The sequence below is a fragment of the Scophthalmus maximus genome, chromosome 12, assembly GCF_022379125.1.
Source record: "Scophthalmus maximus strain ysfricsl-2021 chromosome 12, ASM2237912v1, whole genome shotgun sequence".
In the NCBI taxonomy this organism is placed as follows: domain Eukaryota; kingdom Metazoa; phylum Chordata; class Actinopteri; order Pleuronectiformes; family Scophthalmidae; genus Scophthalmus; species Scophthalmus maximus.
In genome coordinates this window covers 11,577,793-11,602,683 of record NC_061526.1, presented here as the reverse complement: position 1 = coordinate 11,602,683, position 24,891 = coordinate 11,577,793, and the positions used below count along the sequence as shown (strand labels likewise).

The following is a 24,891-nucleotide window of genomic DNA, read 5'->3' as shown; positions in this document are numbered from 1 at the left end:
TTAGTGGTCGAGGAGGGGGGGATAGGGATGAGCGATCTGGCTCAACAAATTCTTCAGTTGCAGAGCTATTAAACATATTAACCTGCACCCCACATGTTTTGATGGTGATAATTGACACGTGTCATTTGAGTCTGACGCCGATCAGGCATTTGCTGGAAACAGCGACCCGGACCCCTCAAAATGAACATGACAGCCGATCCACTCAAGATTCAGCCCATTGAGTCGAGCGCCGAGAATGGGACCTAATCTCTGTGTGATTGTCTGTCTGCCATATCGTGACTTGTTGTGACATTCTGTGCAACCAGTAACAATTTTGATTGGAAGACAGTTGGCCATGTTTCTGCTTGAAAGGGAAGACACACAGTTACACTAGATTAAGTGTCCAGGAACCAAACTGCAAAAGGATAAACACTATGTTTTGAAATTATTTTGAATTGTAGCTGAAGCTGACTTTGTAAACCTATATTTCTAAAACGTCTCCACACAATCATCACGTCAGAAGGCACATGAAGAGCTGAGACCGACCAATGACTGCACCTCTTGCAAAAAACGCAGCCGCATGGGGTTCAATGTGGAACTTGCTCGTGATTTGCCGCGTTTGAATCAAGACAGATTCAGCCACACGCATCAAGCATCTTTCTTTCATTCTTTCCATCTTTCTTTCTTTCCTTCCTTCTTTCTTTCTTTCTTTCTTTCCTTCCGTTTCCCTTTCATTTCTTCCTTCTTTCCTTCCTTCCTTTGTTCCTTCCTTCTTTCTTTCCTTCCTTTCTTCATTTGTTCCTTCCTTACTTCTTTCTTTCTTTCCGTCTGTCCTTCGTTCCTTCTTTCTTTCATTCGTTCGCTCCTTCTTTCTTTCCTACCTTTCTTCATTTGTTCCTTCCTTCTTTCTTTCTTTCCGTCTGTCCTTCCTCCCCTCTTTCTTTCATTTTTTCCTTCCTTCTTTCTTCCCTTCGATCCACCCTTCGTTTCTTTCCTTCTTTCCTCCTATCTTTCTTTCTTTCTTTCCTTCCCTCTTCGTTCCTTCCTTCTGTCTTTCCTTACAGTTGATATGCACTGTACGTCTCAATGTTCTCTTGGTTGCAGTTCATCACACCTGAGGGTATCTCATTGGCAGTTAATGTGGATACAATGTAACTTCATCTATTCTGCTGTGTGTGTGTGTGTGTGTGTGTGTGTGTGTGTGTGTGTGTGTGTGTGGACAAGCTTGTTTTTCTGACCAGCTCTGTTACATGCGTTGTGCTGTGCACTGGGCCGTGAGTAAAATCATTAACATTTGAAAGAAACGCACTTCATTGTGAGGCACAGTGCACAGCTTTTTAGTTAGGTCAGAAGTAGAGGGGACAAAAGGAAAATAAAGGCAAATAAAAGAAAGGGGGGGGGGGGGGGGGGAGGGGGGGGACAGGAGAGTGAGAGGGTGAGTGATGAAAGAAGGAGGGCTGGATAAAAAAAAAGGAGCCCTACTGAAAAGACGTGAGGCAGTGGAGGAAATTTAAAAGTAGGTTTCAAAATTTAAATCACACTTTACCTTTTCAAACTACTTCCATGAAACAAACGGTGAAAAACTCTTAAGTAACCAAAAACACAAATACATATATAGTTTTTTTGGCCCACCTATTTGACATAACAAGCCAGCCCTTCTTCATTGTTGCTCAGCTGTTGAGAATATGACTGTGCTCATAGTCCCTTAAATTATAATCTTTGGGATTTCAGTTTGGCAGCACCCGTGGCTATAGGATATGGCAAGTGTGGTTAATACTACATTTCCCAGAATCCTGGTCATAGAAAACGCTCCCTGAGCTCCTTTCTTATCAGTAATACAACAGGAGAGCAAATGGTGTGTCTGTTTACAGTGCAGCCAAACAAACTCACTTGCTTTGCTTTAATTAAGAATTTGTTCAGTAACTGAGACCATGATCAGGGTTTTTTTTTGTAGTTGTAGCTGGAGGTTTGTTGTTGCCTGCGGCTCTTCCATCAAAACAGCTCACTGCGTCTACACCGCAGTGTTTTCATCTGCAATATATTCACCGACAAAAGAATGTGGTAAAACGATCAGCTCCTGTTTTGTAGACACATTTTATAGAAACAATCGTGGTCAGCACTGACCTCTGTAACAAATGGTGGCTACTTCTTAATAGGCCCCCATGTTTTGTTTTAATGTGACCTGCATTAGCATTAGCATGAGCAGTCTCTTAATCCAGTTTGTATCAGCAGGGTGTGTGGGATTTTCCCCCTTCTGGTCTACATATCCCCACCTCTGCTGAATTATTTTTATCTCCAGGGGGGACAAAATGTATCCCCCCCTCAAAGTGATCAGTGACTTCACCAATAGACCATAAAACATACCTAAATCAGACATTTTTAGTTTATTAAAGTTTAGATTCATGATAAATTTGACGATCATCACTGTAAAAAGAGCCTTTTTGTTGGTGTGAGTTATTTAGATGCAATGTTGTCCCCATTCAATTCAATTCAATTCAATTCAATTTTATTTGTATAGCGCCATATCACAACATACATTGTCTCAAGGCACTTTACATAGTGAGGTCAATATTACAATATTACAGGGAAAACCCAACAAATCCCACAATGAGCAAAGCACTTGGCGACGGTGGAGAGAAAAAACTCCCTTTTAACAGGAAGAAATCTCTGACAGAACCAGACTCAGTTGTGGGCGGTCATCTGTCTCGACCGGTTGGGGTGAGGAGAGAGAGGAGGAAGAGAGGAGAGGTGGGCAGAAAGAGGGTGGGAGGAGAGACAGTAGGAGAGAAGAGAGAGAGAGGACAGTTGTACAACCGCCGCTGTAATCTCTACCAGACTGATACTTATAATTAAAAAATACAATTATGTTGTTGTCATTATTAGTGATGATATTAATATTAATATTAATAATAGCAATAATAATAATGACGGGTTTGGGTCCTGCAGCTCTGGGGTCAGAGATACACTAGGAGAGATAGAAAACACAAACAGGGTTAGTGACATGTACTGTAAACATATCGGGGGATGGGGGGGTAGTATAACAGTTGCTTTAATTTCTACCAGACTGATACTTATAATTAGTGAAAACTGATACTTATAAATACAATGATGTTATTAATAATAATCATCATTCCTCTGCTTTTTCTCTAGGGGGTCCAGGGGATCCTTCTGCCTGGAAGACATCCCCCAGGTCCCCATTTGTTGTGTGTGTGTGTGTGTGTGTGTGTGTGTGTGTGTGTGTGTGTGTGTGTGTGTGTGTGTGTGTGTGTGTGTGTGTCTGTGTGTGTGTGTGTGTGTGTCCTCTTCTAGCTAAATGTGATGAGATGCAACACTCTTTTTCAAAGGCTAGTATTCAAGCATCACATCAAAACTACACATACTCAACGGGAAATTCGTTACTACCACCACCAGCACTTCTTACTCTGTATCTCTCTCTCTCTCTCTCTCTCTCCCTCCCTCTCTCTCTCCCTGTCTCTCCTTGTCCTTCCCCTTTCTTCTTGATCCAACTAAGGCATAGCCAGGGGCCATGCAGGCTTCAGTACTCCCCTAGTGCTTTATCTGTAGAACACACACACACAATGATTTTGGAAAATTAATATACTCTTTGTCCACACAAGTTTATGAAATCCTGCCGATGAACCATTTGCCAATGTTCAAAATGATGCCATTGGAAAGAAAAGTGGTTTGTGACGGACGCTGAAATGGTTTATACATTCACATTTAGAATCAGATCACACTCTGGTTCTGATTCCTAGAAAAGCTGCGTCTCTACCAGCATTAGAACCGGCAGCTTCTCCTCAAAGCACAATCGTTAGGATAAGGCTGATATCATGGCTCCATCTTGCCAAAACCCCAGAAGAATTCTTTATGTAAAATTTATGTTCACCATGGAAATGCAAATCTGGGTCATTGTGTGGGTTCGAGCGGTTTAAATTCATACACTCATTTATGTGTATGTGTACCTTTTTCGTTTTGAATAAAGGGAAGAAAACCGCAGCCATTTCCAAGATGCTGTAGCTGCAGTGGTTGTGTTCACTCTCACACTAGTGAGTGAAAGAATCCACAGCCATCTCACACATGTACATGTCACCAGGTATTAATATGAATTGTGGGTGATCGGATTGAAATCGGATAGATCTTGACCCCATGGAAATACACGAGTAAATGCACCCACGAAGCACTGAGGACAGATTGTAATCCTTTTGTCTAAACCACCTGACCAAGGTGGCCAGAGATGCATTGTGACCATGTTGAGCATAAGTGTAAATGGAATTTACAAATCCACAAACAACAACTACATGGGTGGAAATATGGAACCGTGCAGAGCTAGGCAGCTGCTGTAGTAGCCCTTTGCCAGATACCTAGTTTGGTCCGAACCAAAATTGCCGGTGTGAAAGGTTCCTCGGACCAATGGACCAAAACCTGGTTGGACAAAAAGAGTTGGTCTCGGTCCACATAAGTGATAGTGACAGGACGTAGGTATGCCACATAGAATAGTGTGCTCGCAAAATTGCAACATTTTCTAGGTTCATGGAAAATTCTATATACACATAAGAGTATGTGACGTCATTACAGATTATTAGTATAATCCTCCTGACAGCCTGACAGAGAGGCAATTACATTGGGTGCGTTAAAGCCTGCAAGGCTTGTCAAATAGTGAGACAAAAAGAGCCTTAATCCTTACGGTGTGATTAAGCAGGACCCAAAATGCAGGTATGGGGGGAAAAGGTTAACAATAAAAAGCAACAAAAAACTGACCTCCAGTCTTCTACTGGTAAAAAATAAACAAAATTCAGAACTTCAACAAAGGAACGTGGACAACACGCACTGAGGTGAAATATGGCATGGCTACACAGAGCTACGTGGGGATAAAAAGACGATGCAACAAGAACAGAGGGAGGCAAAAAGACTGTTTACACAAAAGAGGGCACAGGTAAAAAGACACAGGTGTAACATATTGGTAACAGGTGCAAAGGATCACAGGCAAGCACCAGAAATGTAAAGTAGCAGAAAACCAGACACAGGAGCACAGGAAATGACTTACAAAATAACACGAGACGACACAAAACTCAAGATACACACAACGCAAGGGATCGCAAGATGGAACACGATACATTTAAGTAAACCCAAATAAATGCCTATTTACATATCTAATAACCCTTGAACGGCATTCCGGCATCATATTTTTATGTTGATTTATTATTTAATTAACAGTTTAGAGTTCAATTTGTTTTGAATGATGCTGACCATTAAAAAATCTGGCAAAAGTTCAGTTTTTTTCATAACTCAAGTCATGTTGCTGGCTATGTATTTCTTCCTTAAGGGGAGTTGATTATTTGTCTTACAGTTGAGTATGAGGTTTTAGATGACTTGGTTAAGCAAAGTGCCTCCTGAACAATGCATTATTGATAATTTATTTTACAAGTGGGGAAAAGATTGTATCAGATTAGTATCGGATCGGTATCGGCAGATACTCAAGTTTGCGGGATCGGTATCGGATCGGACACGAAAAAGTGGTATTGTCCCATCCCTATGAGAAACCCAAAGAGAAATCACAGTTCCCCTCCTCTCCATGGAACAGTTTATTGTCTTTAGGGTTAATGTTTCATTTTTGCTGCCCGCTACTGGACTGTTTTAGTCTCACGTCTCGCAGCTCTCATCTGTTCAGGATCCAGGACAAATACCTGCTCAGAGTGGGCGACATGACGGCGAACAATACTGCGGTGACTTGAGCAGCTGAAGACTCAGATATTTTTACTCAAAAGTGAAGCAAAGAGAACGGTGAACATTGGCCTTTCATACATCAGGTGGTTAGAGACATAGCTCCAGGTGAATGCTAACGTTGCTCAGTTTTTGTCGGGTGATTGAATAGGCAGCTATTTGCTTACATTTTCCTCCAAGCACAGCTGACAGTATGTCAGTGTTGCATTATCACCTTGTTGTGCTGTCCCAAAGTGACCACAGCAAAAATAAAATCAATGACAAATCAATTCTGTTAAAACCCTGCTAGCCAGATAACTAATATTGTTGGCGCTGCTGATTCCTATTTCACACACACAATGAAGACACATTTTTTTTTTCAAATTTTATGAATCGGTCAGCCAAAGTGTAAAATGGCTGCCAATTTAGGGTTAGTATGGAAGCAAATAAGAGACATAAGTCTTTGAACTTTAACAGCCACTGAATACTTAATATTGAAATATTTTATTTTGAAAAACATGTATCTGAATTTATTTGTTTGGAATTCACCTCTTTGAAATTATTTTACTTTGGTATTCAGATACAAAAAAATTCAGATCTCAAATTTCAAGGTACAATTTTTTGATTGCTCAAATTCAGATCGAAAAATTCACACAGTAACATTCGGGCTACCCAGGATAGGAAAAGCAAATGAGCATGCATGCAATCGAACCGACGTCTGGCCTATCAGAATACGCCCTGTCTGTCATGTGATCCAAGAAATCAGCACGGATATTGTGAAGATGATTGCAAGGGGAAACGAAGGCGCTCCGGTAAGTTTGCTGTTTATGTACAATCGAATTCAGGGCTCGACAGGAGTATGTTGAAGCTAAGTATATTTGGAACACAGCTATGGTTTGTGTGACTTGTGTCTATGTAGGTAAGTCATCACATGACCTATTGCATGCATGCTCAATTGCTGTGTGAATTTGAGCAAACGAATTTGAGAGTGTGAATATTTGACTTGAATTTTTCGATCTGAATTTGAGCAATCAAATGTGAGAATGTGAATATTTAACTTGAATTTTTCGATCTGAATTTGAGCAATCGAAAAATTGTAACTTGAAATTTGAGATCTGAATTTTTTTGTATCTGAATACCAAAGTAAAATAATTTCAAAGAGGTGAATTCCGAATAAATAAATTCAGATACATGTTTTTCAAAATAAAATATTTCAAATATTAGGAATTCAGTGGCTGTTAAATTTCAAAGAGTCTCTTATTTGCTAGGGTTGCCGATTTTGGATGACTAATGGGTCGATTATGATACTCACAATAAGGTTAGTCGATCAGCCAGTTTTCATTCTTGCGTAGGTTACAATGCAGTTTTTCTGAATACATATTTATTGTGGTATTGATCAGTCTTTCTGTTAGAGGCCTTTGATTAAAATGTCCTTGTTTTTATTATCAGATTATTAATTAGAGGGTTTCAGTGTACCACCGTCTAACAGCGGTTGTATAGGCTTTTTACACTGCTGTCATCTCAGGCGTGTGTTGTTTCCCTGTCTGTGTGTACATGCGTGTGTTCACCACCCTCCATGTGCTCTGCTGCTCCCGTAGTCACTAAAATACTTTAGGGCTGACTGCTCTTCTGCTCCAGTTGTTGCTCAGTCTGTGCGGCTGCTCCCACAGCCTCGTAATGATGCAGAGGTGTATGCATGTGTGTTTTTTCATCCACATACACACACTGCGCTCGCCGTATACTGCCCTTGTTTCTTGCTTGCACTGCTGTGTAGCTGGGGTGGCAATGAGTTCAGTGGCTGTAATGTCTGCACATGAGAGTCCATGAGAGGCAACGCGTGGGACCTCAATATTCAAGAAACAGGTGTTCACCCACCTGGCCGGTTTAAAGGAGACATATTATGCACATATTCAGGTTCATAATTTTAATTTGGGTTATTGCTTTGAAAAGGTTTACATGCTCTAATGTTCAGAAAACGCATTACTTTCCTCAGACGGTCCGTTCCTGCATCTCCACTTTTCAGCCTCTGTCTGAAACACTAGGTTTCAGATCATGTCTCTTTAAGACCTCCCCACTCCCAATGAAACCCTGGCTGCTTGGATTGGCCGGCTGGCCTGCTCTGTTGTGATTAGTCAACCGCTTCCAGCACATGTAGGAAGTTGTCGAGGTATGTCTGAGGATGAGAACACGATAAAGACGAGCTCATTCAGTGATTCACTGCTTGCGCATCCATTTTGGCCATCAACAAGATGGCGGTGATTTTACACTTTTAAAAGCTTTTAAATTATACGTTTTGACAACGACAACTTTATTCGATCCTATCAAAACAAACAATATATTGACTTTAAAAACAGATAAGCACTACAATAAAAAAATTCAATACAGCTACCGCTATTCTTTAGCTTTTTCTGCCACATTTTAATATCTGCCACTGTCAAAGGAAAGGGAAAACTCTGGAGCAGAATGTGCCGATAATGCGCCCATTACGCTGGTTTGCCAAACCGCCGTTACAAACGACGAAGAAGAGTGGACGACCAATCGCGTTGCGATCTCTTTAGCTGGTTGTGGCTCAAGCATCCTGCTCGACCAAAGCTCAAGATCTCTCGCTCTCGCTTAACCTGGCTTTGTTTGGAGGGAGTTGAGACCAGCCGCTAGGCGTGCCTCATGCATTTCACGATGTAACGGAAGTATCATTTAGGCGACTGATGAGGCGTTTGAGGAGCTTCAGGAGCAGTGTTTTCTATCAGGGAGAGGAGCACCCTTTACTGCGGACTTTTTAGCTTTGCAGACCTTTTACATGCACAAAAAACCTATAACACACTGGAGGAAACGGAAAACCAAAAAAGCCCAAATATCTCTTCTTTAACAGTCAGTTAGTTAACGTAAACTTAAGTGGAGTTAAACAAGCACAGCTTTTATGTTCAAGTAAGTTTTATTTTCTTTCTTAACCTTCATAATGTACACTCAGATAAACATTAAATCAGTTTCGCGAGGCTGTCTGCCCTTTGTTTTATATTTAAACAGTATAGCTCTGTGCAGAGAGTCTCGTCTCGGTCGTGTCTCACTCCAGAGACTTTTCCATGTTCACTCGTCTAGACAGAGCCGTCAGATATCACACGAAGAGCATACGGGGACTATGATGCATACCCCCCCCCCCCCCCCCCCCCCCCCCCCATTTTTGTTAGGTCTGATTGTCAGTTGAAGTGACTACAATCAATTACCATATAGTAGATCTCACTGAATGAGTGATGTGTGTGTGTGTGTGTGTGTGTGTGTGTAGTCCTCTCTCTGCCATACATAATAGATTCATTTAGACGCTTAGATCTTATCAGCTTCAGGCTCACTTCATTGTGTGTGTGTGTGTGTGTGTGTGTGTGTGTGTGTGCATTCAGTAACTGAAGTCTTTCTCAGGGTTCTGCTGTGTTGTCATTTTAACTGTTACAGATTGACACAAATGACACCAACTGCGACAGAGCAGTGTCTCTTTGACCTTAAAAGTCTTTACGTTGAATATTAATGTTTCAGAAAGTAGGGTGATTTATCATCTGTGCTAAGACACAGTTTTTCCCTAAGTTCCCTCCATATACTCTATGTAATGTCAAAATGATCCTAACAAATGGTTACACAGACAGATATGCTTGTATGTTGCATTATTTCTCAAATATATTCTGCTAGTGTTAGTGTTTTTCAAAATTAGATCAAATCTTCTGATTTCTGAAAAGATTTGATTTCACTGTTTTTTTTCAGCTGCTTTCACCTATCGTCGATATCCTCTAAAAGGTTCAGTTACAAACCCTACCTCTAGCAAACTAAGTTGCTAAAATGTTTACCACAATGTATATTATTACAATGTTATCATAGTTCAACCTTGTGGTTTAAAAATTTTGTTTTATTAGTTTTTATTTCAAAATTTGCAATAAAATATTGTAGGTTCCAGTAGGAATTGGTTGAAAAAAGATAAATATGAGAAATTAAAATTGAAATGACTTTGGATTAATTGATTCCTCATTCATGCTGCAAGAATTTGGTCCTATGTCCTTTTTATATCATTATGAGCAAAATATCATGGGGCTTTTGTTTGGCATTTTACACTATAGGTTACAGTCTGGAAACAGAGGGCTCTGTAAATATTCAACTGCTTCTGCTCCGTCCTGCCTGGCACACAATGAAGCACCACCCTGGGTTAAGCTAACGTGGGAGACGTTTTCCTGCTTTTAATATTTTATTCATATTCAGCTATTTTTATGCCAGCAGTGATGCAAACAGGAGCAGACAGTGCCCCCCCCCAAAAAAAGTCAAGCCCTACATTATTCAATTTAATAATCCTGCAGGTTTTCTGAGCAGTTAGCTCGCTCAGCGGTGCAGAACCTTTGCACAGGGGGTGAACTCGGCTCATGTGTGTGTGTGTGTGTGTGTGTGTGTGTGTGTGTGTGTGTGTGCGTGTGTGTGTGTGCGTGTGCGTGCGTGCGTGTGCGTGAGAGTCTGCTGTCTGTGTGAGAGAGAGAGAGAGAAAGAGAGAGCCAGATAGTATGCACACACACACACACTTGTGTGTCAATGAGGACTTTGTCTGCATGAAACCCATCTGCACAGCACGAGTGACTCACTCACATACTCACTTTTCTCCTTTCTTTCCTCCTCTGTGTCCTCCACCCTCATGTCTCGTACATCTTTTTTTGGGTCTTGCCCATGTCCTCCCTTCAGCACCTCTCTAGTCCATTTTGCATTCTCACCTTTGTGTCCCCTGCTGCTGTGTCTCCGTTCTGCTCTTTATCCTCCATGTACTCTCATCCTCCTCCTCTCTCGTCTCACTTCTCCTCCCTCAAGAGTCGGGGAGGGGGGGGGGGGGGGGGGGGGGGGGGGGGGTCTTTACTATTATTGTCACCTGACCACCAATGAGCATGATAAATACACATTCCGTCTTCCTATTCTCACTTTAGAATTAAAAATCCCGTATTTTATAGATTATGAAATAGCCCCTTATTTAGTTTGGTGAAAATGTTTTTGAAAAATCAGATGATGAGAAAGACGGGGAGAGGACAGGAGAGATTGGGCAGGAAAAAAAATATTGCTGATTATAGTTTTTTTATAAAAAATCGGAGACTCTGCCCACATGAATTTGACAACAATAGGTTTGACATCCTTCCCCTGGCAGCATCAGCCAGCTTTACTCTGGGACGACTGTGAAAAACAAGTGGAGCTCAGAGATATGAAATGTAATTTCCATGTTTAATCATATCAAATTTTTACTGGGGGGGGGGGATTTGAATTAAGATGGGAAAGTCTAGCTTCAGGGGATTTTTTTTATTCCTTTTTCTCCAACCTGTCTGCTACTTGTTGCCATGGTAGCATTATGTCAGAGGAGGAACCCAGTGAATGTGTTTGTATTGTGACGGATGAGGCTGCAGTAGCCAGATGTCAGCCCCGTCATTTTACCCAACACACACACCGGAATGTACAGCCCATACCTGTTAAGTGATGTGTGACCAGTTACAGTTAAACCATCTGCTCTGACCTCATTAGAACCATTGTCTATATATCTTTTTTAATCTTTCCGTAAATTCATACATGACACTATCTTGTCACGCACCCAACATACAGTAACACAGTGTGAACTTTACTTCAAAAACATTAGTCAGCAAGATGGATGCAGTTCAGTGGGTTTATTTTCTGAGTTGTCCGTGAATACGCCTAGAGGAAAAGAGCTGCACAGTGAATTAACACATTCACCCATGCACATACGACAACTATTCATGCTTGCACGTAAGAAGATACAGCAGTTATACAGTGTACACGTAACTAGCACCTACAAATTAATATTTTACGCACACAAGAAGGTACTGCAGATAGTAGGAAATGAATGGATTCACACGTTCGTGTATGGGCACACACTGCACGTCTTTACATTGACATACCAATTGTACATTCAGACATTCGCTCATAAATAATGAATTGAATCACACAGAAACTGTGCGGCAGAGCTGGTGATATTTAGCAGAACGTGTGCTAGCTGCACGACGTGCAAGGCAAGCACAAAAACAGGAAAATATCACTCGCACCTTTTCTTGTATGGTTTGGATTTGTTAATTTTGTTTCATGTTTGGCTGCAACATTTCTCCCAAATGCTGTTCGTATTCTTTTACATTATTCATGAGGAAAGCACAGTCTTGTTAACACGCACACGCACGCCACATAAGGAAGAGTAAACAGAACTCACAAAACAATTCCCACATGTACAGGACATCAATAATAATAAATTTCATTTATAGAGCCCTTTTCATTGCTAAAAGCAATCTCAAAGTGCTATAAGTGTACACAGAATATGACATGTTAACATTGCACAGAGTCACGTTCAGATTGTTTTAGGATAAAGTGTGACCTGAGGCCAACCAGTCATTTTTGACCTACAGTAGAGTTATTTACAGTCTTCCCTTGTTGGAGTTGGACTCATTTAACAGTCAGCACGCTGTTTGTAAACAGCAACGCACCGTTCTACATTCCAGTCGGTCTTGGTATCAGCCTCAGAATTTTTTATTAGATGGGGAAAAAATCTGCTTTATTCCTTCGTCACAAAACAGCACACTGACTGTTCTCCAGACATAAACACAGCCGAGGCTCCAGATTTTCTGGCGAGGCAAAGACAAAGGTTTTATAATCAGCATACAGGCAGTTTGACATTTTCAGATCAGTAGAGCTTGAACACATTTATCTGTCACGTCCTCTCTCATGTACAGGTACCCTGAACCAGCGGAGCTGGGGCAAGAAGTACCCGTCATGTAACAGCGGCCGGCAGTCTCCTGTGGACATCGACGAAACCTTTACCCAGGTCAGGCTGCAGTACCAAAACCTGCAGCTAGAGGGCTGGGACCTACTGACGGCGGAGTCCAGCACCATCCACAACAATGGGAAGACTGGTACGGTGATGCTTCCCCATTCTTCTTTGTCTACTGTAGCAGCCCAGGGGACTTGAAAGCCAGATTCAAAATGAAAATAGGTAACTCAGACAGTTAGTTTTAACATAGTGTTCTTTAATACATTAGGTCAGGAAAAGGGTCGTGGGACAAACTTTAACTCAAACAAACTTTACTGGGCACTGTAGGCTTCTGTGGCTTCATCAAATGCTGGCCGAGCGCAGTCATAGCATCTTGTAAGGCCACCAGGCTTTAGGCCGGCTGGGTTTGGACAAGCTGGGCTAAGGCACTCTCCATAGCAATAGCTGTGTCTCTCTCCTCTACCTATTTCATTGTGAATCTTTAGCGACGGAACAGAAATGCCCACATTCTCCACCAACATGTAGCAACCCAGGGGACTTGAAAGCCAGATTCACAATGAAAATAGGTAACTCAGAGACCGTTAGTTTTAACATAGTGTTCTTTAATAAATTAGGTCAGGAAAAGGGTCGTGGGACAAACTTTAACTCAGGATTCTTCCCGTCCGGGGTCTGTCAGCCTTCATGAGGGGTTGTCCTGTGGGGCTTTAAACCAGAGCGACAGGTCAGTCCTTTTTTCCAGTCTCCTTACTGAACCCCACAACTCCTGCAGTGTTGTCTCTCTGGTCCTTTGTTCCTCACCCCCCCCATGCGGCCTTGGGCTGGCTCTCTTAATGCCCTCCCCTGATCACCTGATGGGCTGCAGGTGTGACCAGTGCCATGTGCCAAGTGGCTGCTGCACTTGAACAGGTAGATAGACTCCCTCTGTCACCTCCCCCAATCTGAGCCTGAGCCTATGGACCCGCCCCCTGTGCCGGATTGGCTTCCCCTGGTTTGCTACACTACCTTTCCTCCAGTGCCTGGTCTTTGCATTTTTCAGAAGTCAGTCTGAACAGTTCATATGAAAACGAACTTGAAATGTTTATCTAAATTTGTTCATAATCAAAGCCCCCCCACAGTCTTAACCAATGTGTCAAATTTAAGTTTCTGAAGGGAATCAAACACCTAGCTGTTTTACTTGTTTTGAAAGAGGATGCAGGATTTTAATTTGTTTTATTTTCAAGCCCAGATGAAAGCAGAGGAGGACGATGCAGTATTTATCAGATCCTATGGAAATCATTTTTGACATTATTCCGGTGCTGTCAAACCCAACGTCTTAATCCTTGGATGTGGACAGAAGCTTAACTTCCCAGATGCAGAAAAAAAAAACATAGGATCCACAACCTGCAGGTTAATGAAAAAGACAAGCAGCACGGGGTTTAAAGGAGACGGAGTCAGACAATGAAGGAAACAAAAGAAAATCAGCCACAGCAGAGATCACGTGGAGAGAGAAGTAAGATCGATGTCAAGAGGCATGACGAGATGAAACTGAGCAACAGAAAAGAGGCAAATGAGCAAGAAGGGGGGAAATGGAGAGAGAAGAGAAGAGGGGAGAGAAATGAGGACGATGTGCAGAGACAGTGAGAAGAAAGGCAGGGTGTGCCATGATGTCTGGCGTGAAAAACAAATGAAAGCTGTCTGAGCTATCATCACCATCTCTCCAATACTGACTCATGGTGTGTGTGTGTGTGTGTGTTTGTGTGTTTACCCACTATATGTTAATGGTCCCTAAAACTCATCTGCTTTTCTCTCTGTCAGACAGGAAATTTCATATCTTAAGAGTTATGCACAGCTGGCATGATATTATGAGCCTAATATACTGTAAGACCTGCTCTGTCTGTCTCACTACGCTGAATGTTGTCCTACAAAAGCAAACTGAGCATCAAAGTTAGGCCCCGTTGGAGAAAGGGAAAGAAAAATACGAAGAAATCCCAAGTTTCTGACATGATAGACCAAACCAGTAATTGATTGATCATACGACGAGAGCAGATGAGAGGATAGAAGCAGCTAGACCAGGGGTCTCAAACTCAACTTACCTGGGGGCCGCTGGAGGTAAAGTCTGGTTCAGGCTGGGCCGCATCAAGTATTCAACAAATTGCCTGTGCTCGTCGCCAACCTTTCTCTTCATGGCAGGTTTTGGGAGAGGCATGACTGGAACTGGGTGATGGCATATATTTTTCGTCCACTTGGTGTCACTCCGGAACACGGTTCAACCAAGTGACTAACGTTGATACTTCCCCTGGTACTTCCATAGATTTTAATTAAAACCTAGATACCGGATGTCGCCCGGACAAGATGACGGCACCATTCAATTTTACGAAAGTTGCTCACCATAAGGTATTTCGCAGTTGGTTAGCTTGACAACCACTGCTATCGCGAGACAACGGAAGCTATCGCGAGACAACGGACTATGTATGGTAGCCCATAAGTGATAAAAAAGTGTGGCAAGCACGGCACGCGCATCAACTCAGCAAAAATGCTTGTTTGACAACAACGCGCGGGCCGCACTAATACTAAACTTTGATGTCAAGTAGGGGGCCACAAAATATCATCCTGCGGGCCTCAATTTGCCAGCGGGCCGCGAGTTTGAGACCCCTGAGCTAGACCCAATGGCTATTATTGAGATCAATACAAATTATTGAGTTCATATTCGTCCAACATGCCTACATCAAAGCAACTTGTAAACATGTGTGACAAAACTGCTTCACTGGAAAGTAAATGTTCACATCTCCACGTGTACCTTAAATTAGAATCCCAATATTAAAAGTTGAAAATCACGCAGAAGACACATTATCATGTGCCAGGCCAGACTGTCCATATTTAACACACCCAAGCTGAAGTAACTCGGATTTTGCACGTGTCACATCGCTGCAGCGACATTTGAAAGATTGGAGCCGGCAGCCGATGCTCTCTCTGTTTAGCAGGTTGATTTACAGCAAATGTCAGTCAAAGTGCATGTGTGTGTTTCAGTGGCCATCAATGTGGAAGGGGAGTTCTTCGTGAGCGGAGGAGGCCTGAGCTCCAGGTTTCGTGTGGGTAGAATCACGTTCCACTGGGGCCGCTGCAACACGACATCAGATGGGTCTGAGCACAGCCTGAATGGGATGAAATACCCTCTGGAGGTGAAGAAAGTGGTTGTTTATCTGCCCATCACAAAACACATTTAATGACTGAGTCCAGCTTACCGACCGATTTCTTGCCCTCATTCAGATGCAGATCTTCTGTTACGATCCAGACGATTTTAAAAGTCTGGATGACGCCATCAGGGAAGGAGGGAGGGTCTCTGCCTTGGCTGTGCTCTTCGAGGTAGGTCCACGAGTCGGTTTGTGAATCAGTGTTTTTTTTGGGGATCAGTCAGTTCCTCCTCAAAGTGGTGCCTGTCTGTGAGATCCACAGTGGAATACTTGTGTTCTCGTCCGCAGATCAGCCTTGAAGACAATGAGAACTTCGATCCTGTGATAGATGCCATCAACACCGTCAGCAGGTTTGGTAGGTCACTTCTACATAACAGCTCTGGGGTCATCACTTGGTAAAAAGGAACGTCTAGCTGGGGAACAGATGGTAACATAATAAGCTCCCCAACTGGATTAAGGTTACATCCACACTATGTTTTAGTTTTAAAACGTATCACTGCTGCTACGTTTACACCTGTTTACACACAACTCCGGAGTTTTCAAGCAGCTGAAACAGAGAAGTTTGGAAACACTGTACACCCTATTAAAAACTGAGTCGTTTGGAATTGATGACTCAGTTCCCTGCGTTTGCTTCCTGATTGGTCCTCATCGGTTACGACTTGACTGTCCTGTCTTAATCCTTGCTCTTACTTTTCACCATTGCTTTTCTGTGATTGAGCAACTGACTGGTTTGTACAGTAACTAATCTGCTTCGAGTTTACACTGGTGCGCACATGCTCAGTGTACGCGAATAATCACGTGTTTTCAGTTGCATTAGTATGGACGAAGACTAATTCTGATACGGAGCGAAAGCGCTCATGGGGACAGATCATTTTAAGTATTCAAAAATGCCATTTTAAAATGAAAATGTAGAAGTATCGATGCAGCCTAACAGCTCCTGTTGAGGCCGCTATAACCTCTTTTGTCCTCCACATTGAAAACTGCGCAAATTTATTTCACCCAATAGGAAAGCACATTGAAGCCATTTTAGATTTTACTTTCACCAACTAAAATCATAAAGGTGTTCAGGGAGAATGATTAATTTCATCAACAGAGAAAGCAGCAGGATAATGCTGTTCAGGAGAGCAAGCAATTAACACACAAACCAAGACATTCCACAAATGTATTCAAAACTAGACTTGGTGTTATAGTTTCAACACAACCGGGAGGTAAATATCCTTGAAACAAAGATAGAGAAAAGTGTGGATCCAAGCAGTGTTGTTTCAGGAAGCAAGAGAAGGATTGTACAAAAATTGTGACAAAATGTGACATTTTATCCCTGAGAGGATTTATTTTTTTCCCACCAGGTAAGAGTGGGTCATTGGAAGCCTTCACCCTGCGATCCTTGCTTCCTAATAACACGGATAAATATTACATCTACAACGGTTCTCTGACCACCCCCCCCTGCTCTGAGGCGGTGGAATGGATTGTGTTCAAACACACCGTGGACATATCAGAAACACAGGTCAGTAGGTTTTGTCAAACACAAACACACGCACACGCTAACCACTCAAAGAAGAGTCAACTTGACTCGTACTGGTTTTCAGTTCATGAAAAAGCTTCTTTTATAATCAGCGGCGGCAGCTACTAAATTAATGTTGCACCATGGCTGCGAGCCTTATGATGCAAAATTCTCAATTTTTTATGTCAGACACTCGCAGTCACACTCATGTAGTGCTTTTAAATCATGAAACGAGAAAGATGCACATGGGTTCTTTTTGCTTCTTCGGATCATGTTAAAGTCGTAAAAAAAATCATCAGTGGTCACCGACTTCTGTATTCCTTTTAAAAGACAACATTATAGGCAAACGCGTCCGCTCCAAAGTGTCCCGTTGCTGCCTGTAGCCGTTGTTGTGTCTAGTTGTGTTTTGCGGCTGGTTTCAGGTCAGCTGTCTAGGAGGTCTGTGCACAAAATAAAAACAAAAACATCACACTGAAGTGATGCAATGTGACAGCCTAAAAAAGTCAAAGTGTGAGTTCACACAATAGGGTGTTTGCAGTGGAATAATCAGGTAGAATAACAGAAGCCTTTTATGCAGCAACAACACAAGCTGACACGAAAGCGTTACTGCTCTTTGAGGTCGTGTGTGTGTGTGTGTGTGTGTGTGTGTGTGTGTGTGTGTGTGTGTGTGTGTGTGTGTGTTTTTGCATGATTGAAATGGGGGTGGCAAGGCATGAGCACATCGTAACTTACCAAAAATAGAGCAGTGTTGTCTCTCTCTGGCTCTGCCTGGCACCAACACAAGCCTCTTAAACACACGCGCGCACACACACACACACACACACACACACACACACACACACACACACACACACACATTCATTTTGGCATAGAAACATGCACCAGACACATCATATCTTTTTCTCTGTTCCAGTTTCTGTTTCTTCCCGTTCATACTGTCTCGCTCTCTGTGTCTGCTTGTCACCAGTTGGAGATGTTCTGCGAGGTGATGACCATGGAGCAGGCCGGGTACGTGATGCTGACAGACTACCTACAGAACAACTTCAGGGAGCAGCAGCAGCAGTTCATGGGTCAGGTGTTCGCCTCATACACGGGAGTGGAGGATGTGCTCACGCCCAGTACGTCATCACACACGCCCCGACCAAACAAGTGCAAGCTGCTAGGATGGAAAAAAAAAGCTGCTAGTTTGTGTCAGCCAATTTCATTGAATTTTTCTTTTTTCAACAAATGTTAAGGCAAAACACTTAAATTCCCATAAACTTTATTTCGCCTTCATATAAACTTTTTTTAATCAAGAAGACACACTCTATATGTTAATCTGTGAAAATCTGCTATTCTCCGTTGTACGTAGGGGCAGAAAGTAAATAAGCACCTTTACTCATGCACCGTACTTTACTTCAGTGTTTTCAATTTATGCTACCTAATGCTAATATTTTACGCTCTAACTTCTTTTATTTGACAACCTTAGCCGCTTGTTACAAATTCAATTCATTCAACAAATTATATAGAAAATCTGTCAAAAATGACATGCATTATTAGGCATTAAACTTTCCATTAGGAAACAAAGGAAATAAAATCATCATAATACAGCACACTGATGTATGATGAAAACTCACATTCCAGTCACAGACTTAATTTAAAGCCCCACTGTGATCACACAGCACATGGCACATATATTATTAATCCAAAGTTTTTTTCCTGACTGAAAATATTGTCCTTCTTTTCCATCTACAGCTGTAAGGCTGTCCTCCAAGGTCAGCCAAGTCATAGTCATCAAAAAGATATAATTCACGATGCTCTCCATCCTCATAAATTCGCCCCTCAAGTAAAGTGGGTCTAAAGTGGGCTGCCAGGGAGCTTCACTTTGTAGTTCAGTGCTCCTGCACCACTCGGTGCTGACAATTTATTTTGCTGCTCTTTTTGAAATTGAAATAAAGTATTCAGAAATTCAGAGAAGGTTCTTTGCCTATAACCAATTCATGATGACACACACACACACACACACACACAAACACCCCACCCACCCACTCATTGCCACAATCACCTCCCCTGTTGGTCTTTTAAAAATGCATTCCTTCCATTTTCAGTTCAGTCGATTAACATTCAGCAACACTGAAGTTAATGTGAGATGTCACATATTTCCCAGATGTTTAGATTTAGATGTCCAACCTCTGTGGAGTTTTATTGCATCTCATTTACACAAATGAATAATGATTTAACCCCCCCCCCCCCTGTAAACCACTCTCTCCCTCTCCAGCCTGCAGCTCAGAGCCAGAGAACGTTCAGGCGGACGCCCAGAACGACACCACCATCGTGGTGACGTGGGAGCGTCCCCGCGCGGTGTACGACACAACCATCGACTGGTACACCGTCACATACCAGAGGCTGCAGGGCCGAGACCCGATCAAGCAGGAGTACAGGACGGACGGGGACCAGGATGTGGTAAGAGAAGAAAAGATTTCTTGAAAACAAAAGCATTGCCTGATAAAAAAAGCACTCACATTAACACTCACTTTTGATAACATGTAGTGCATCACACCCGTGTGGCAGGGTTGACAGGAATTTGGGGGCTCAACAAATAAAGTCATGATGACAGCCCTGCTCTCTGTTGTCGAGGACTAAGTTTGTGGATTTAACCGATGCATTGGACAGTGTAGGTCCCTGTGTGGTAGCTGGAAGATTTTATATTCTCGGGGAGGGAGTTAAAAATTCCAGAAAGCATTATGTTGGGCACAAAGTGAGTGAAGTCCCCTGAGTGCAGGATAAGTCATCAAAAAACGTTTTACAGAAATAAAAAAAGCATAAAAGTAAACACTATGATCTTGGTTTTGTTGACAAATTGATATAAATGAACAGTAAACACAGGGACACAGGATTAAAACTAGGATAATGTATATTTCATTTCATGGGGCCTTTAAGTCATCGTTTGCACCATGATCCACTGTAGACACAGGCGCATTATTTACACAGATAATAACTTACAAGTACAACTTAGTCAGTTTATCAGAATCATCCATCTGCTCTCGCTCTCCATCTGTGACCCTCACGTTGCAAGTGCTGTTGGGCTCTGGTTTGATCGACACGATTGATTAATGGATCGTGATGATCAATCTCGACCTCTTAACGGGTCACTCAGCGTCCCTTAATGTGACCAGTAATATATCTATATCTGTGTGTTCGTGCCCATGCACGTGCATGTGTGTGACCTTAGTCATCAATATTCAGACCAATCAAACACAACACAAATGAAGGACTGCCGTAAACCTTCTGATTTGCATACTGCATACATTGTATTTTTTCAAAACATTTATTTAATGTCAAATAACAACCATATCCATGGGCATCTGAATCAAAGAAAATGTGGGTGGGTCCTCTTTTACCAGAGTAGATGCCATTTCCTGTATTCTGGTGCATTTTAATTAACTGTAACAGAGGCCACTCACTCTTGTTAGATAAGAAATTGCTTTCATAGCCCAAAACAATTACCACATACCTGGCAAGGTTTTCTAAAAATTAACACAACAGCATCTAATATTTACATGATGCCTTTAAAAAGCAACAGGCGAACAAATTATGAACATTCATCAACCTGCCAAGCTTCTATAGTGACAGTATGTGGGCACACAGCCAGACCCACCTGAGCAGTCTGCTGCTGCTGCCTCAGTGGGAAAGCGGCCTGTGTGTCTCGGCACAGCCGGAGTGGGGTATAGAGTTCAATTTATATGTACTCAATGAGCAAATCAAGCAGAATGGTGGGGTGTCAGAAAGCAGGAAGGTAGGGGAGTAGCGAAAACACGGTATTGCGTTTAATTTATTGGGGCATTCCACAAGGGGAATGGATTTGACTGTCTTAAAAAGTGGGTGGGTCTTGTCCCACCCACGCACAATGGATTCCGACACCCATGACCAGTTCCAACACAAAAGTGACATGAGGGTTGGTGATGAAGTCCATGAGCTCATCTGATTGGGTTGTGGTTTGGATGTCACGGTTTATGGAGCAGGACCTAAACGCAGTTACAGGAAAAAGGTGTGTTTAATAAAAAAGGCCAGCTAAAAGCCCTTAGCTGAAGGCAGACAGAAAATCACAAACAAAAAAAACAACTCCGATAACAAACAGTCAGAAAAAAAATAATCAGAATTCAGAACCAAAAATTAAAACCAGACCTCAGGGAACAAGACAGAAGCAAAAGGTGAACTGAGCAGATGAGCCGACAAAGGGAAGGACAGAGATTAAATACAAAAGGAAGGCAGGGATAATTAGACACAAGTGAAACACATTCGGAAGTGAAGACAATGACAAGGGCGGGAGGCACATGAAAAAGTAAAGTGACAGAAAACATGCGATAGGAGAACAGGAAAGGAGTGTCAAAATGAAACATGAAACACCAAACTCAAGATTAAATAAGCACAAGGGATTAACTTTACTGAAGCAAAGGCACATAAGGAAAGGTAAACCAAATTTAAACAATACTGTCCTCAAACAATAACCAAACAGTTCATAAAGAGTTCTTACAGTCCAACCAGAGTTGGTAATTTAAACTGTCCTGTGTGACTTCACAGGGTGCCATTATTCCAAGCCTGATGGCCAACAGCAGCTATGTGGTTCAAGTGTTGGCTGTATGCACCAACGGACTCCGAGGACGATGGAGTGACCAGATCATAGTGGACATGCCTTTAGAAGACCCTGGTAAACACACACACACACACACAAAAAAAAATTTACAAAGTGAGAGCATGTATTTTAACCTTACCTTCATCATAAAACATTTTTTATCTCTCCTCAGAAAGCGATTCAGATCCTGACACCGGAAGAAAAGATTCAGAAGACAACAAGGAGGTAGGAAAATCTGTGTATCTGTGGTTTCACCTGACACCACTCGGTGTGTTGGCATTCGTTTAGCCAAATTATATTTGTTTGCCTGCCCTGTATTCAATCATGTCGGAGCCTAATTATTATGCAAATGATTGTAATTATGTCAGCAGAGGCTTGTCATTACGTGCTCAGAGAGCCGTACCAAAGGTTGTGAGGTACTCATCGCTGACAGACCCAGTGTACGACTTTACCCCTCCACAACGCATTAATGGATATGACTTTATACTTCACCATTTGATTTATATACTAAAGAAGGAAACAAAACAACTACACCACCACTGGGTGTACATTTCTAATCTTTGTTACTGCAGTCCCTAAAAATCATGTGACACATCTCCACACAACAGTGCTTTTTTCCCCTCCTGGTAGGTTTCGCCTAAAGCCAAATGGGGGAAGCCTGAGGAACAAAACCAGGTGGATTTGTCTCCAGAGGACCAAAGCCCCGTGGAGGAGATCCCCGCGGAGCAGACCCGAGTTTACCAGAACCAACCCACACGCCACCAGAACCAGCCGACAGACCAAATCCAAGCAAACCATAACATCCCGGTGCAGGTCAGCCCCCGTTCAACCCCGAAGACCCCCACTGGTTCGGGGGTCTTGCAGAAAACTCGACTCGACCAGAACGCGAAAAAGAAGCCGGGCCGAAACCGGCCGAAGCCAGAGGATATGGATCAGAACTGGATCGACGAGGAGAGCGGTGTCCCATCTCCCCGGCCCTATACTAACGCGGGTCTTGCAAGCAACAGTGCAATCTGGGTAACGGATCCAACTGAACAGCCAGGCTTCCTATTTCCAGTTGCCCGGATGACCACGCTGCCGACGATCCACCGGCAAATCACAGAGGAGGCATCACTGTCAGTGGTCCCGCATCAGGTACGTCACTTGGCTCTAACGAATTGAAAAATACTTGTACTTTTTATCTGTTTCTCTTAATTTTTCTCCTTCAAAACCTGATCAGATTTAATGGTAATTTAATTTGTACAGCAACAAACAATTGGGAAACAAAATGTAATGCAGCATTTCCAAATACCAGACCAGTATGTTTGAATTGATCCTTGTCCAAACATTTGTCTCGTGTTTTTGTATTTTATTGTTTAATCTAAGAACCCCAATAGCTAGTCAGTTTGATTTTGACTTTGTCTTTCACTTGCAGTCAAGGGATCAGGATCCACCAGACCAACAAGCCGGTGAAAGTGGCCTCCCCTCTCCCCAGTCGGACCACCACCCGCCTCCTGTGGAGGATATCCAGGTCACAGATATCTTCTATGAAGACATGGTCAACAACTCCCCGCTGGAAAGCTCTGCCTCCGCTGCAACTGAGTCCTCTGCTGCTTTGGTGCCAGGTCAGAATTTACAGGAAGTTTTTTTTTTTTTCCTGTTGCCAGTTTTGTTGACACATAACGTCTCTGGACTGGTGCTACAGTACGACCGCAGCTCCTCGTCCAGTGCCGGGGGGGATTTAAGCTCATAAATCTTTAAATATGTACCAGCTGAATATTTTGTTCTGCTGGATGCTCATGAGTCCTATGAAGACAGTCAGTAGTTTACACCAGCACTGATACGCAATTTCACAATGTTGTGAAATTTCAGATTTTGTTAAAAATAAAAAACATTATAATAATATCATGAATAATTTCAAGTTTGATAACTGTGGCACATACCTGAAAAAAACCCAATATAATATTAAGTAGTCATCATTTACTCTACTTACTTTATTGTTGATATGAACGTCTTCAAATCTGAAGGTGACTTTTTTTTTCCATGTGGTATCTAGTTACATCAATTCCTATAACATCCCATATAACATTACATCAAGGGTGCAGTCGGATTGTCAACTTTTCTTAGGAAGTTTCCTTAATCCTGAAATGACCCGGCAGTATTTGATCGGCAGCCATGATAAGAGCTGTTTGGATTCTCTAAATGCATAGGAAAGGAGCTTCAATGCTTCCTTTCCTATCTCCTTTAGCATAGGGCACACTGGACCTTCCTATGCAAAAGGAAAGGAGAAATAGACACCCCACCTGACCTCATGACGTTTTTCACTGAGGTCAAGGAATAGCAGATTGGAAAAGACAATAGGAAGGACAATCAGAATCCACCCTGAGAAAGCATCATATTAGGTCGTATTATTTCACCTCACGTCACTTATGTTGTGACATCAAGGCCATGGCTCATTATGTCCAATTACATCATGCCCAGCAGAGCAACATCATGTCATGTGTTGTTGAAACGTTGCCCAAGCATGTCGCGGTAGGACACATCATGTTGGAGGCACCGTACGTCACATCAAGTTCATCTTCATTTTTTGTCCCGCAGGTAATAAAGTGGATAGAGTCCCCCCGCTCCCCTCCGAGGATGGCGCCGCTCCCGTGAACAAACCTCGACCGGAGGCCTTCACCTCTGTGTCCTCCTCCCTCTGGGTCACAGCGAGGACGGCCACCACCAGCAACACCCTCGCCGACTCCGTCTACAAATCGTTCACCACCTCCTCTCTCCTCAGGGTGCTGATGCACACGACCCAGTCCATGTTCAACGGTAGGACAAAACACCCCCCGTTAGCGCCTCCTCCCGAAACAGATCTGATATATAATAAGAAAATGTATTAAAACGGCCACTTCTTGTGAAAGAGTGTCACAACACAAGGGATTTGTCCAACATCTGAATGGTGTAAATACACGTTCTTCGGTGATGGGTAGAAGGTGCACTTAACTGCAGAGGTTGATTGCCTTTCTCCTCTAATAAACCATCCGCTGTCCGACTAATCACTGCTGCGCTCTGTGATAATGGTGGCACGTCGAGTGGTGGTATGATGTCGATAATGGCAGCGGTGGCGGCTGACGGTGGTAATGACGATGATGATGGTTGCAAAGAATGTGGCTGCCGTCGATAAAGATTG

General features: G+C 42.7%; 1 protein-coding gene across 2 annotated transcripts in view; it reads left to right on the top strand.

Moving 5' to 3' along the window:
* ptprz1b (protein tyrosine phosphatase receptor type Z1b) overlaps window positions 1–24,891 on the top strand; it is a 63,152-nt gene that overhangs the window by 24,001 nt on the left and 14,260 nt on the right. For both annotated transcript variants that reach the window (XM_047336134.1, XM_035646219.2), the window contains exons 3-14: window positions 12,414–12,593; window positions 15,458–15,609; window positions 15,698–15,793; window positions 15,910–15,976; window positions 16,968–17,125; window positions 18,090–18,240; window positions 19,380–19,564; window positions 21,683–21,809; window positions 21,907–21,959; window positions 22,365–22,868; window positions 23,149–23,338; window positions 24,312–24,530. In XM_047336134.1, coding sequence (XP_047192090.1) covers window positions 12,414–12,593; window positions 15,458–15,609; window positions 15,698–15,793; window positions 15,910–15,976; window positions 16,968–17,125; window positions 18,090–18,240; window positions 19,380–19,564; window positions 21,683–21,809; window positions 21,907–21,959; window positions 22,365–22,868; window positions 23,149–23,338; window positions 24,312–24,530 — 2,082 coding nt within the window. The remainder of the gene's footprint in view (window positions 1–12,413; window positions 12,594–15,457; window positions 15,610–15,697; window positions 15,794–15,909; window positions 15,977–16,967; window positions 17,126–18,089; window positions 18,241–19,379; window positions 19,565–21,682; window positions 21,810–21,906; window positions 21,960–22,364; window positions 22,869–23,148; window positions 23,339–24,311; window positions 24,531–24,891) is intronic.